Below are 15,269 nucleotides of genomic sequence, written 5' to 3'. Positions count from 1 at the left end.
AATAGTCACAGTATTTCTACAAGAATTGCACAATTCTATTTTGTCCTTTAACTTTTTAATACAAACTGATAAAATTAATATTTTAATCAGTTTTAGCCATGTCCTTTCAAAAAAACCCATACTTTCTTCACCGGAGCTAACACACTACCTTGTACTTTCAGGTTCCAGAGATCAGGGATGAAGAAGCATACAGTCCCGATAACAGCAGTACAATATCAGAATGGAAGCCCTCACAACCAGCAAGTCGAAGCAGCTCAATTGCTTCAACAAGGAAATACATATCTGCTCTCGCGCCTCAGGTAACCAGTTTTTAGGAAAAAAAAAAGTGTTTGATATAGAGAGTATTTTTATATGAGTTGAAATAGATTACTTCTTTTTATTTTCAGTCAGATTCATCTGAATTTACTCCAAAATACCCCAGTTCAGAGAAGGCTTACAAAATTGTTCTTGCTGGAGATGCAGCAGTGGGAAAATCCAGTTTCCTTACCAGACTTTGCAAGAACGAATTTCGAGGCAATACCAGTGCAACCCTGGGTACAGTTATTTTTCTTATTAAAATACTGAAGTGAATTTCATTGCTGTTCTGCAGAAATGGGTGAAAAGAGTACCCTCTGTTTATGCTTGCTAGGGATTTCTGAATATACATGTGCAGTTTCTTAGGCTGTGAGATCTCATTAAGTACTAAATCTTAGAATTACCTAACTGCTGTTCGGAGCAGATAATAGGGTGCTACTGTAATCTAGTTTCTCTTTGCAAATCACAAAACCTGTTCCAGAACAACACAAAGCACCAGAAAAGGGGGTTTCAGTATAAGGCACTTAGAATGTGTGTATGATCCTTTTTGCATTTTTCATTGCTTTCTTGTCTTTTCAGCTCTTTCTTCCTTCTTTGGTATTTCATACTATCCTTTGATGTCTTTCATACTATTTTTTTGTCTCCATTTCTTCAAAGTGTTATTGAAGCTCTGGTTTAAATGCAGCTGAAAAGATTTCTGGCTGGCTTCTGTCTATTATTATAACTGTCACCTAATAAACTTGTCTTACTGATTCCAAAGACTGAATTTTTGTCTTCCAATCGAATCATAGTAATATATTTGTTTTATTTGGTCTAAGTCAGAAGGTTTGTTCTAATTTATCTTTTTCCTCCTTGACATTTGAAATAATGTCTGTTTTATAAAACATTTTCTCTTCTTCCATAAAACTGCTCAGCAAAATAAAGCAGAGAGGGATCTTCTTCTTTGCTGGTCATAACGTCAAAGTTGTATCAATGCTTCTGGGAAAATATGATGGTAAAATATTTCTTTAAGTGTTTCTCTAAAGGCAAATTAATGCATTCAGGGGATTATTGCGGTTCAGGGCTATGTGAATGACTGAAATCTCAATCTATTAAAAGAGATGGATTTTGAATTAAGTGTTATATATGGCACAGAAGATAATTTTCTGTGGATTTTGTTTGTTTGTTTGTTTGTGGTTTTTTTAAGGTGATTGATGTTTTGGATTAGACTATACACATTATTCTTTTCAGGTGTGGATTTTCAAATGAAACGTCTGATTGTTGATGGAGAACCTACAGTACTACAACTGTGGGACACAGCTGGGCAGGAGAGGTTGGTGTTTCTCTGCACTTACGTAATTTCAGTTGCTTTATTTCTAAAAGATATTTGCCTTTTTTTCATATAGGTGAAAAAAACTTCACTAAATATTACATAGTCCTACAGTAGGTAAGTCAATATGGCCATTTGTAAATGTCTAGAGACAGATGTGATTTTGCTCTGCTGAGACCTCAAGACAGGTGGATGATTATTTGTTAGCTTTGGTGATGTCTGAGGTAATCTTTTCTCTCTGTAGAGAGAAATAGCTGAGGTTCACCACAACATTGATTAATAAAATCCATATGTCTCTCTTGCCATACAAAAATATGCAGCAGAATATACCTTCTTTCTTCCATTTTCAGTCTTTTGCTTTCTTTGTCCTTACAGACCTGTGTTTCAGAGCAGGCTTTATCTAAGATATTCCCCTTCCTTCACCCTCCTTTCCTCTTCTTTCCTTGAAAGTCCTGATCCTGATTTGCATTTTACTTTGTGTGTGAAAATTTCTTCCCAAAGGCTTTAAAAAGACTGATGGTAAACTTGTACAGATTGCTGAATGTATATCCAAGGTTCTTCAAATTATTGTGTAGAGTTTCCTTAAAATCTTATGATGTTCTTTATTGAGAGCCTTTACTGACAGCTTTTGAGGTTTATTAAGAGGTTAATCTAACACCTTGAAAGTCAGTTTAATCTGTAAGGTGACCAAGATTTGTGTTGGCCTGTATGTGCTTACTTTTGCCTGAATGAGTGATTATGTTAAGTAGGTACTCAGAGGGCAAATCATTCTCCTCCATAATAATAAATTTGTGGAGAATATCTTAATATATGATATAAAAACCTAGTTACTGTACTTGGTTGTTTTATGTTAATGGAAAAGAAGACTGCAACTGATGAATTAACTCCTGGGATGTTTATTTGTTTCATATATTTTTTAAATGAAGCAGAGTAACCCACTCAATTTATGAAGTTATATGTAAGTGAAAAAGCTTTGCCACCTAATGTGGCATTACTGGTAGACTTGGCAGTGTTAGGTTTACAGCTGAACTTGGTGATCTTTAAGGTCTTTTCTAACCTAAACAATTCTGTGATTCTATAATTCTAGTCACAAGGCCAGTGCACAGCAGATTATTTGTAATAGATAGACTGTAGATTGTTTTGATGCAAAAAATATTGATTGCTGTTCAGGGCAGAACCCTGTGAATCCTTACGGAGCATTTATAAACCTGCATCAGCAATTTTCAATAGCTACCTATTTAAAAAGCTATAAGAAAACTCATCTTGTAATGTGGAGAGAATCTTGCTCTAAATAAATTAAGTGCAATAAAATAATGGTGAGTTATTAATGATGTTATATTGGATTATTTTTTGATAATGTGGCCTTATGCAAATCGTTTCTTTCTGAAAGATTCCGCAGTATTGCTAAATCGTACTTCAGAAGAGCAGATGGTGTCTTACTGCTGTATGACGTAACTTGTGAAAAAAGCTTTCTTAATGTGCGAGAATGGGTGGATATGATTGAGGTAAGAACCTTAAGTATATAGAACTTACAAACTATGTTTCACCACATTGTTAACCTTATTATTTATGAATATTGCATATTTGGATATTGGAATTTGTCACACTGCAACGTCTCATAGGAGTAAATGCTACATGGAAGTGAGAAATGTATTCTGAAGTATTCAATTAGTCTTAAAACTGATAGATCTTTTTGTGTAAAAGGGTATAATGTAATCATACCCTTCCTATTTGCTTTCTTTTGAAATGAACATGACAGCCCATTTCAGGTACCGTCTTGTGGATGGCTTCAGTATTCCATGGAGTCTCTTCATTTTAAAACAATATGTGTGATTCTGTAACTGACCTATAGTTCAAGTGAAATTTTAAGTATTTCTTTCTACTATTACATCTTATTTGTTTATTTAAATATAAATTTTCATTTAATGAAAAGGGTTTTTCCCTCATACCAGAGATGTTTAATAGAAGGGAAAAAGATAAACAAAATCTTTAGATCGTCTTCTGAAATCCATTTATTTTAATCATGGTAAAGGAGTTGGTCACTTTTCCCATAGTAATTTTGTCATATAGCATTTAAATATAGTTAGCATTTTCATTAGATTAATTTAACACATGAAATTCTTTGTTGGGAAACGGGGCTTATGGGAGTAGAAACACATTTTTGCAGGGTGTTTAGCTGTCTGCTTGAAGGCTGACTAGCTCATAAAAAGTTATCAGCATGACGTTCATAATTTGTTGTTTTTTTCTGATAGTCTGTAAGGCTTTTTGTGGGAAGAAAATCAGTGTAACATGATGACGCTAGTTACTTTTTTGTATTCTGAGCGGAATAAAATCCTCGTTGCAGGATGCAACTCATGAGAATATTCCAATTATGATGGTGGGAAACAAAGCAGATCTTCGCCAAGCTGTTACAGAACAAGGACAAAAATGTGTGTCTGTAAACTATGGAGAAAAGCTGGCTATGGTAAGCTTGAAAGTCTACCTCGTTAGTATAAAATGGTCTTAAGAACTTTAATCTGAAAACTATGTGACAAGCTAGTAAACAAAAGTAATTTTCTGGTCATTTTTTCAAATCTAGTAATTAGGATTCATGGATACTTTTCATGAAAACTTATTTTGATGGTGTTTGCTGGGCTAAATGACATTTCAGTTGCCCATTAAGCTGAACTTCATTATTGGCTGAGGTAGTCTTCTGAGTCTCTATGGTGAAAAAGTGGATGGACCAGGAGGCTGAGTTTTTCTGCCGCCAAAGAGAAATTGCCAGTCCAAATATGAAGTGCACTAGTGAGTGTATAAGGCACTTTGCCTGGCTTGTGTCTGTCCAGCCTTTGAGTGGAATATTTTTGTCTTCAAGATTCTATCTGGTATTCTGGCCATGTCTGCAGAAAGAAAAAAGGAAGTTTCTGCTATAAATAGAAGTGTGGACAAGTTTATTGCATGTATTTATATGAGGGATAAGGGATACACATATTCCATATTTTGCAGAAAAAAAGGTAGAATCTTTTGAGTCTTGAGTTGCTGACCACTCGTGCAATTGCTTTATTTTACTAGGGCAGATATCCTGTCTGTTACTTATGGAATGATATTTCTGGTAAAGCTACAATACCAGATGCTGTAGTTTATGAGTAGGTAACAAGCTGGATTCAGTAACCCGTCCTATCAACTTTCTTCCTATTTTGCAGTCTTGTGGACAAGAAGATTGACATTAGCATATGATGTGGTTTTTATTCAGTTTGTTAATTCAGAATATACTGGATATAAAAAAGATACAATTAAGAAGCAATTACTATTTTTTTTCACCATACTAAGGTGAATATATTGGAGAATGAAGAATACCAGAAAAAAATCCTGTTCATTTAAATGTGTGTCATCTTTCTTTATATTATTGAGGAAACCATTTGTAATTTAATATACATTGTCAGATGTGAAACATTTCAGATTAGTTGGCTTAACATTTTATTTTTACTCACAGACTTATAATGCGCTATTCTGTGAAACAAGTGCTAAAGATGGATCTAATATTGTAGAAGCAGTTCTTCATCTAGCTCGGTAAGTAGACATGTTTCTATTTTCAAATAAATACATCTGAGTATATTTTATGAAAAGGACATTATGTGTCCTACAAAGACACATGTACATTTAAAATTGTACCAACATCAAATTCAAGAAACAAAATTTAGAAAAGAATACTATGTTATATCTTTATAGATAAATACAATATTCTCAATATAATAAAGATTTTTACTTGCAAGTGTTACAAAGCTGTCTCAATAATTAATAAGAGCTCAGTTATGTAGCTTACAATTATAAACCCGTTTAGTGACTGAACTACATTTTTTAATGGTGAGTGGATTTACTTTCTTGATTCTTCCTTAAATTAATTTCAAATGCATATGATTCTATGTATAACTGATTCTTAATTCTTTCATATATATTTATATATTAGTTAGTTTGATTGCTGACCATTCTAATCGCACATATTTTCTTTGAAGTCCCTTTCTCTAAAGTATTTAAAAGACAGAAATTCTCATTATATCCATTTAGGAACCTTGTATTTCTGTGATAACGTGTGAGCCAAACATGAGACTTCTACTACCTTTCCAAACCATTCTTGATTACAATATATTTTTGAAGGGCTGATGGTGTGGAATGAATCCTCAGTCTCTGATTTGTCAGTTTAATACTTGGAGCTTAAGGCCAGAATTACAAACCATACTCCTATGATGTTTGCAGCAGGCTAGTGCAATAATCAAACTTTTTGACATTTGGTCAGTATTTTTTTATTCATTGTTAAAATACTACTGGTTGCATGGCTTGCATACAAAATACTGGCTTTCTGGAGAGGATCATTGCTTCTTCACATAGGACTTTCAGGAGCACCTGTGTTTCCAGGAAAATGCATCTGTCAAAGAGACGCCAAGAATGCAGGCATTTATTTGTCTGTGAGTGTCAATGTGAAGTTAGTTGCTTACTTGTTAAATGATGAATTTCCAAGGACCTGGCAGTGAATATAGTGGTGGATTATGAAATTAGAGAGCATACATAGCACAGTCATACATAATATTAATCACAGTTGGAAAATCATCTCTAATGTTTAAACACAATAACTTTGTTTAATAGTTTCAAGGATAAAAAAAAATGTTTTGCCAGTCAAAGTCTCTGTTTTTGGAACCTTTTTTTTTTAAAAAAAAGGTATATTTCTTCTCAAGGTTCATTGATCCTTAAATAGTCTAGACGTTACCCAGAACCTTGGTCTGGAACAGTTGGCTGCAATTTCTTTACTCAAGTCTTAGTAATTTGTATTCTTTGGAAGGCGGATTTCATTTTGAAATAAAAATTTCTAAATGAACATTTCCTTAGAGCAGATAGTCTTAGAGACTTACCTGTTACCTCTTCGCAAAGTTCCTTTCTGCCACTGTTACACTGAATAACCCAGTGTTCTGAGAGGAACTTCATGAATTTATTCTACTAATATGAGGAGGACTTAAATTATATAGATATACATATTTAGATAAAAGCAAGAAATCTTAGAGTTGGCTTTCGACATTCTAGGGGGCCATAGTAAGAATACAGATCAATAATCATATATACATGGTTTTTAAGTCTGCATTTATTGTAAAAAAAACAACAATATGCTTTTTTTTCCTTTGAGAGTAAATTATACTTGAGATTGCAGTTATGTAGTTTTGTACTTTCAGCTATGAACATAGTCCGTGTCTATGGTCGTATCCTGAAGCAAAAAAATTAAAGAACAATTATCAAAAGAAAAGCAAAAGGAAAACAGAACATTGTGGAGTTACTACATATCAGAAATTATTATATTTCTACCACTAACTATGATTTGTGTACAAATATTGATGTGGTTCCCAAAGTGGAAACTTATGAGACGTGTTGATCCTGTGCACTAAACCCCGAAGTATAACCACATAATAGATGATGGTGGACTCTTTAAGATATACTGAGAGAAACGGAACATGCATAGAAATATATTCATTGAGTGCATTTTTTTTTGTTTTTTCATTGTTTTTTTAACAGTGAAGTGCGAAAACGAAGTGATAATCAAGATGATACAAGGTCAGTAGCCAGCCTGGCTGGGACACCTGTCAAAAAATCAGCACTCATGAAAAACTGTTGCAATGTTTAAGTGACAGATACTTTTCCTGACCTAAATAACCTGTATATTTAAAGAAAAAAATGAAGGATTTCAAGAATGTATTCTTTATACTACGGAATTATACATTTGTGTATTTAGAAGTTGCATATCATGTTAAAAATCCAGACTCTACTTTCTACTCATTCATATTTATGCGCTTGCTTTGCCCTATAGGCTCTGTTTTCACTTTTCATAAGTAAAAGAAGTCAATGGAGTGAGGTCAGAATCAATGTTACTGTAGTCACTGCATACGATATTGTAATATATTTGATCTACTTTACGTGCTTGATTATGAACTCAATATTTCTTGCATACAGAACATGATACTATCATTATCACTCATAAGAAAAGACAAAATTACAGCCTCAATTAATTTAATCTCTTTTTGCGCATGTCTACTTAACTAGTTTTTTGAACGCCTTAATATATATGTTGATGAAACATTTATCCAGAAACCCCCAAACCATTAAAATGTTGACTAGATCCAGGTAAATCCTAAGTTCAGGGCATGAAGCAAATGGTCTCTGTGGGAAGAAGCTAGTGGTAGGTGCATGGGGTTCTGGTGCAGTTTTTCAGAAGTTTGTGAGTTAGAATTTATTTAATTTTGGGGGTTGGGGTTTGATTCAAAACTGACAAGTAGACTTCACATCTGATCCTACACAGCTCAGAAGTGAAAGGAACATTTGTATGGACCATTTCCATTCAAAATTCCAGAGAGACTATAATACCTGTGATACATAGAATTACTGAGTTGAATTAATGATACAATACCTGCCTGTTCAGTTATACTAGAGAATTATTAGTATTACAGAGAGATATTGTTTGCAATATTTCCCTTGGTTTTTTTAAGTGTCTTCCATTCAGAAACTAATTGAGGGATTGCAATAGTACAGAGGAGTCCATTTTAATGGAAGTTCTTTATGCATTTTTTTAGTTTTAAACTTGCAGGTGTACCAATTACTGCACAAGCATCTATATAAACTGTTTGTTAAAAGAAGTCCCTGAAATGAACAGCAACCACTCACCTTAATGAGGATTCCTTTGTCTGATTTTTTTGAAAATTCTGAGAAGCTCACCAATGGGTGGTAGCTTCAGGTGTCAGCATCTCTGAAATCTGAGTATTGCTTGTAATCGTTCCCAACAGTCCTACAGTGCAGTAAAAATTGTAGGTATTTCTACAGTTAACAATCATGATCCAGTTCTTCTCAGCTTTCACTAATTTTAATGGGAATGGGATAGGACCTCTTCAGAGCCAGCAAACCCTTTCATTCTTTTCTGTGTATATTAATAAAATATCTCCAGGCTGAAACCTAGCTCAGTAAATCAACCTTGGATAAAGTTTTATGGATGGATTGGAAACCCATATGCCTAGCAGCTGTTACTGTATTTTATCAGCACTATGTTTGAACACCGTGTAGCCTGTGCTGTGTTATCAGTTTTATAAAACACGGAGTTCTCAGAAAGAGGATGGTTCATAATTTTAAAAAATACAGTTTTGAAGAGAGAAGAGCAGTGTTTTTAGGCATCCTTTCAAAGCTGCGAGTCTTCAGGTAACCATCTGAAAGCCTGTTCTTAACAAAACAGAGAAATCTAATGCCAGGAGGAATAAGACATTTTATTTCACTGTATTGTACTTCAGCCCTAGAAGAGAAAACATGTTTGGTGACCTTTTTGAAGTACTAAGGGTGTCTTCACACACTGTTCCACACAGGAGCCTCTGGAGTTGTAACATCTTCCCATCCAACAAATTAAGAGGCCTCATTGTGGTCCCAAGGTTTAAGGAGATGTAGGTGTACCAGGAATATGCCTGGTCACATGCCTATTGTTTACTATTAATCCTCTATTATTTAAACATGAAAATTACAGCTGTAATTAGCTTCTCTGAGGAGAAAATCATGCTTAACTAAGCATATTGATTATGTGTTCTCTGTGTGTAAAAGCTTCTCTCTCTCTAAAGGAGTGAAATGGAAATAGAATTAATGTGGGTTGCACTTGCAGGTAGTTCTTCCTGCAACAGTAAGGAGAAGGAGAGATGACCCAGCACTTAGTTTCTGAAGTGTAAGCTTACAACATGCAGGCATTTGCATTTGCTCAGGATGAGAAGGTCATGATTTTCAGCTGTTACTTACATTCCAAAATATTGCTCCTCCAGTGTTATTAACTTCCATTAACTTGTAGGGCTTAGACTGAGGCTCAGTGTTCTGTGTGTGTCTCCTGAACTGAAGTGTTTGACTGGCTCTGTGGTCTTGGCCTGAAGCAGATAGGGTGAAATATATTTCCCTAAAACTTGTTGACACATTTGCATGAGCAAAACATTTTGGCTGGATACAGATAATTGCATAAAGTTGTTTGCAAGAAGGATTTCTGGAATCGGTTTAGTCCAACCTCCCAAGCACCCAAGCAGATATGGACTGTTGCCAACCCTGGATCAGGTTAGCTGTGGGTTTGGCTAGCCAGGCTGTAAAAACCCCTGAAGACAGAGTTACCACCATTAGTCTGGGCAACCTGTTCCTGTGCTTGCATTCTGGATAAAAATTTCTCTCTGTGTCCAACCTCCTTTTCCCAAGTGGCTACAAATTTGTAGGCCTTTCCCATTGTTATATCATCTCCTGCTATGAAGAAGAGTTTGGCTATGATCTTGACAACACCCCTTTCAGTGTCTGTAGGCTATTAGATCCGCATGGCCTTCTCCTCACCAGTATAATAACATTGTGAGGTACCTCTTGCAAATCCGGGTTCCATATCGCAGTTAGCAGAGTGCATGCATGTGCAGTAATTGCTTTCATATCTAAAATTCTTACCATACGTAAAGTGTCATGTGAATGTCCATGCCTGTAGAGAGCTTGGTTGAAGGATGTGAGTCCAGGGACCTGCCTTCACACTTATTTTTTTCTCTCTGCAGAATTGGGCCATTGATATTTTGGGTACTTTTTTTTGTTTGTTTGTTTATTTTAATGACCAAGATATCTCTTGTGTTCTTTGGCCAGAATATACAGGGTGTTTCAAAAAGATGGACCCAGTTTAAAATCAAAGACTGAATCCAACTGGGTCCATCTTTTTGAAACACCCTGTATAAACTGAATCACTTTTTTTTTAAGGTCTGTAATTTTTATCTGTCTTGTAAAGTAACTTTAATTTGAAACAGTGTTTTGTTTGTTTGTTTGTTTTAAAATAAGATTCAGGGTTGGAAACTGTTCACAAAGTTTTACCTTGAAGTAGTTTTATGGTTAATGTATAAATTACTAAAGAAGCACTACCAAATGGGGATATAGCTATAGCTCAGGTGCAACTAGTTTTAGGAGTCCTATGATGGTCAGCTCTGTCAAGTCTGAATATTCATATAATACCATGTAGAATTCATGTTAAACGAAAAGAACTTGGAAAAAAAAATTTAGAAATTTAAGCATGTATTTATACATGGAAGTAATGACAATATAAAGTTTCCTGTTGTTTTGGCAAACAAACATGAGCTTTATGCTCTGACATAGTTGCACTACTGTACTTTGAATGTTTTTATGGTTTTGTTTAGTATATAAGAACTATACATTTAATCACACAGAGTTATTTTTTTAGTTAGTGGATGTGTTCCCTTAATACACATATTTATTTGAAAAGGAAAGGCCCTTCATGTTTTTCCTGATCATCTGTAAATAAATTATTTTTATTCAGTTGACACAGAAGTATTATTGTATCTTGTATTAGTTTTGACCCATTTTAATTGTGGTGTAACACATGTTTCTGAGGCAATAATTTCTGTGGACACTCTGGAAAAGTTTTGATCACATATATTCTTGTAACCACTTTGTGTTGCCTTAGCATACATTTGTAGCTTGATAAGACAAGCTGCAGCTACTTTTAATTGTTCTTAGAAGTACAGTTATGGCCCTACATTGTCTAAGTATTTTTCTTTGTAACTATTTTTTTATTGACTACAAAATCCTCCGTTCTTTTTGGAAAAACAAATTGCAGTTTTACAGTTGTATAGCCTGTTGAATTGTGTTCCAAGGAAAATACCTGAAGGCCACTCCTGCAAGGAGCATTATGTAGATGTGCACCCATGCAGATCCTCAATTAAGTTAACAGGTTCTGTGCTAGTGCAGGCAATCTGTTCATACAGAGATCCTTTATTCCCCAATCCGCTGCTGCACAACAATGCTACGTAACTTTTTAGGGGAAGATTTCAGTGGAAGATCCCTAATTCATAAAGCAAAGGGACATATTTATTCATGTAGTCAAGGCATTTTACTATATAACGAAGAAACCTAGATGTTTCTGACTGTATTAGGTAATTTAAAAAACAGGCTAATATCTCACATGCAGTTCAAATACCCTTTACCGCTACCCCTGTCAGATTTGATACAGCACATAATGCTATGCCTCTGACCCTGTTCAGACTACTTATGGATTGTAGAAGCTTTTTACAGTTATTTTAGTACTGTATTACTATCCAGCCTAATCCTTTCTTATTGGTATCCTTAGGACCAGTTCATATCAATATTATTTTTTTTTCCACATATCTTGTTTTGTGACAAAACACTTATGGTAAAAGAAAATTTGACTCAGCTATGTGGAATGTAGGTTCAAATGTGTTACTCAGTTTGTAAAAAGAAGTAATTTTTCTACAATTTCTGCTCTTCAAGTTATGGCTATACATAGCTAGGTTTATAGTAAATTAGTCATTAGGTGGATGAGTAACAAATAAACCCAAACTGTGAAGGTTTTCCACTGGATATAAAGTGAAGTATGTTAAATAGAGGTGTATTTTTATCTAGTAGGAGGAAGAAATTCAGTGCCAATTGCATGTACCAACTTGCAATAAAAGTCTGTGTATTATACAAATAAGGCTCTAAATTGTGAAAACTTTTGAAACTTTAATTTATACTGTTTACAAGTAAAACTGTGGTGTTCGTGCAGTTTGTTCCTCCTCAAAACTACAGATCACTGCATTCACTGTGATTTTGTACATATATATGTTTAAAAAGAACTACACATTCTCTGTATTACAAATTGTTGTACAATAAAATATGCTTCAATAGCTATTTTTCTTCAGTGTATTTGCTTTTTGTCAGCGATCATGAGCAGCCAGTCCAGCATAGCATCTCTGACCTGTCACAGAATCACAGAATCACAGAATCGACTGGGTTGGAAAAGACCTCAGAGATCATCGAGTCCAACCCTTGGTCCAACTCTAGTCCGTTTATTAGATCATGGCACTAAGTGCCATGTCCAATCTCAGTTTAAAAACCTCCAGGGACGGCGAGTCCACCACCTCCCCGGGCAGGCCATTCCAATGCCTGACCACTCTCTCTGTAAAGAATTTCTTTCTAATATCCAGCCTAAATTTCCCCTGGCAGAGTTTAAGCCCATGCCCCATTGTCCTATTGCTAACTGCCTGGGAGAAGAGACCAATCCCCACCTGGCTATAACTTCCCTTCAGGTAGTTATAGAGAGTGATGAGGTCACCTCTAAGCCTCCTCTTCTCTAGACTGAACAACCCCAGCTCCCTCAGCCTCTCCCCATAGGTCTTATGCTCAAGTCCCTGTCAACCTAATGTCATTATGGTTCCCCAATTTCTGTGGCCAAGTGCATACAAGAATGATAGAACTACTGATATCTGGCTGCCTCCAACTTCTTAGCCTTAATGAACAGTCATCGATTTACATCTGAGCTGAGAGATGTCCCTCACTGTGAGTCCTGAATAAGCCTTGAAGTTATGCTACTGAGTCTGTTTACAGAGGCACTTTAGCCACTCTGTCTCTAACCACCAATATGTGATATTGGTAAAGTAAGAAAGAAAAATTAAAAATAACCCAAAGTAATCAGCCTATTGCAGTTATGCTCTATATAGTGCTCTAGACTTCAAGTAGGAAGTACTTGTGGGTCCATGTGCCAAAGAAAAAACTGCCTCAAGACCCAGATTATAACCTGCCTCAGGTAAAACTGACAACTCAAAATGCTATCATAGAATCACTGAATCATTTAGGTTGGAAAAGATCTTTGATTCAGTCCTGGGTCCACCACTAAATCGTGCCTCTAAGTGCCACATCTACACATCTTTTAAACACCTCTAAGGATGGTGATTCAACCTCTTCCCTGGGCAGCCGGTTCCAGTGCCTGACAACCCTTTTGCTGAATAAATTTTTCCTAATATCCAACCTAAACGTTCCTTGGTGCAACTTAAGGCTGTTTCCTCCTATCACATCACTTGTTACGTGGGAGAAGAGGCCCACCTAACTATAACTTATTTTTAGGTAGCTGTAGAGAGTGATAAGGTCTTCCCCAGCTTCCTTTTCTCCAGACCAAACAACCCCAGGTCCTTCAGCTGCTCCTCATAAGACTTGTGCTCCAAATCCTTCAACAGCTTCATTGCCCTTCTCTGAACTCTCTCCAGCACCTCAATGTCTTCCTTGTAGTGAGAGACCCAAAACTGAGATTAGGCCTCACCAGTGCCAAGTACAGGGTAATGATCGCTTCCCTAGTCCTGCTGGCCACAGTAATTCTCATACAAGCCAGGATGCTGTTGGCCTTTTTGGCCACCTGGGCACAGCTTTCCAGCCACTCTTCTCTGAGCCTGTAGTGCTGCCTAGGGTTGTTGTGACCCAAGTGCAAGCCCCAGCACTTGGTCTTGTTAAACCTATATACAATTTGCCTCAGCCCATTGATCTGGTCTCTCCAGATCTTCCTACCCTTGAGTATATCAATGCTCCAACCCAACTTGATGTCATATGCAAACTTACTGAGGGTGTACTCAATCTCCTCACCCAAATAATTGATAAAGAGATTAAACAGAACTTCCCCCAATACAGAGCCCTGTGGAACTCCACTTGTGACTGGCTGCCAACTGGATTTAATTCCATTAGCAACAACTCTTTGAGCTTGGCTATCCATGTTGATCCAATAAGAACTTAAAAGCACTTTGTTGTCTGGTATCATCTTGCAAATATAATCTTAATAAGTACAATACTAAAAATACTAAATATACTCAATTTTAATAAAAAGTAGTTGAGAACAACCTACAAGAGATATAGTAGATTTTTAAGTTAGTCCTTAGATTTACTGGCAGAACTGCTGTGGTGTATGTTTCTTAGCTTCAGAACAGCTGCTGCATTCCTGAGTACTACTGACATTTTTCCTTGCAAAGTTTTGACTCCTTGAGCTCCTTGATCAGTTTAGGGTGACATTGGCTAGCAGTACACTGTGTATTTTTTTTGGTCTCTAGGCTTGAAGCAAAACTTTTACCTTCTCCTTGGCAGTTCTCAAGGAATATTAGATTGCTTGAGTTGGTTATTGTAGCTACTATGAATTCCATTCCTGGAAACATTCAAGGCAAGGCTGGACGGGGCTCTGAGAAACTTGATTTAGTTGAAGATGTCCCTGTTCATTGCAGGGGGATTGGACTAGGCGACCTTTGAAGGTCCCTTACAGCCCAAAGTGTTCTATGTTTCTATGACTAGGTTCTTGTGCATATCAACCTCCCATATAATTGGAATTAGAGCAATAGAAAAAGTGTGGCTCGGGACAGGGGGCATTCATAGAATCATAGAATGTCCTGAGTTGGAAGCGACACACAAGGATCATCGACTCCAAGTCCTGTCCCTGCATGTGACAACCCCACAGTTCACACCATGTGTCTGAGGGTGTTGTCCAGTCTCTTCTTGAACACTGTCAGGCTTGAGGCCGTGACACCTCCCTGGGGAACCTGTTCCAGTGCTCCACCACCCTCTAGGGGAAGAACCTTCTCCTAATGTCCAACCTAAACCTCCCCTGGCACACCTTCCTGCCATTGCTTTTGTTCTGTCACTGGTCACTAAAGAGAAGAGTTCGGTGCCAACCTTTCCTCTTCCTCTTGTGAGGAAGCTATAGCCACCCTGAGGTCTCCCCTCAGTCTCCTCTGGGCTCAACAAACCAAGTGACTTCAGCTGCTCCTCATACAGGTTCCCCTCCAAACCCTTAACCAACTTCCTATCCCTCTTCTGGACACTCTCCAGTAGTTTAATATCTTTTTTATCTTGT

General features: G+C 36.5%; 1 protein-coding gene across 1 annotated transcript in view; it reads left to right on the top strand.

The window, feature by feature from the left end:
* RASEF (RAS and EF-hand domain containing) overlaps positions 1 to 7,247 on the top strand; it is a gene marked incomplete at both ends in the record, with an annotated part of 32,790 nt that extends 25,543 nt beyond the window's left edge. Inside the window, 7 exons of the mRNA XM_082075451.1 lie at positions 162 to 299; positions 387 to 534; positions 1,525 to 1,606; positions 2,994 to 3,108; positions 3,948 to 4,067; positions 5,076 to 5,152; positions 7,139 to 7,247. Of these exons, the coding sequence (XP_081931577.1) occupies positions 162 to 299; positions 387 to 534; positions 1,525 to 1,606; positions 2,994 to 3,108; positions 3,948 to 4,067; positions 5,076 to 5,152; positions 7,139 to 7,247 (789 nt within the window). The remainder of the gene's footprint in view (positions 1 to 161; positions 300 to 386; positions 535 to 1,524; positions 1,607 to 2,993; positions 3,109 to 3,947; positions 4,068 to 5,075; positions 5,153 to 7,138) is intronic.
* Positions 7,248 to 15,269: the final 8,022 nt, after the last annotated feature.

This window comes from Streptopelia decaocto, assembly GCF_964273445.1.
Source record: "Streptopelia decaocto genome assembly, chromosome: Z".
Classification (NCBI taxonomy): domain Eukaryota; kingdom Metazoa; phylum Chordata; class Aves; order Columbiformes; family Columbidae; genus Streptopelia; species Streptopelia decaocto.
The sequence above is the reverse complement of the archived record's forward strand: the minus strand, read 5'-3'. Positions and strand labels throughout refer to the sequence as shown.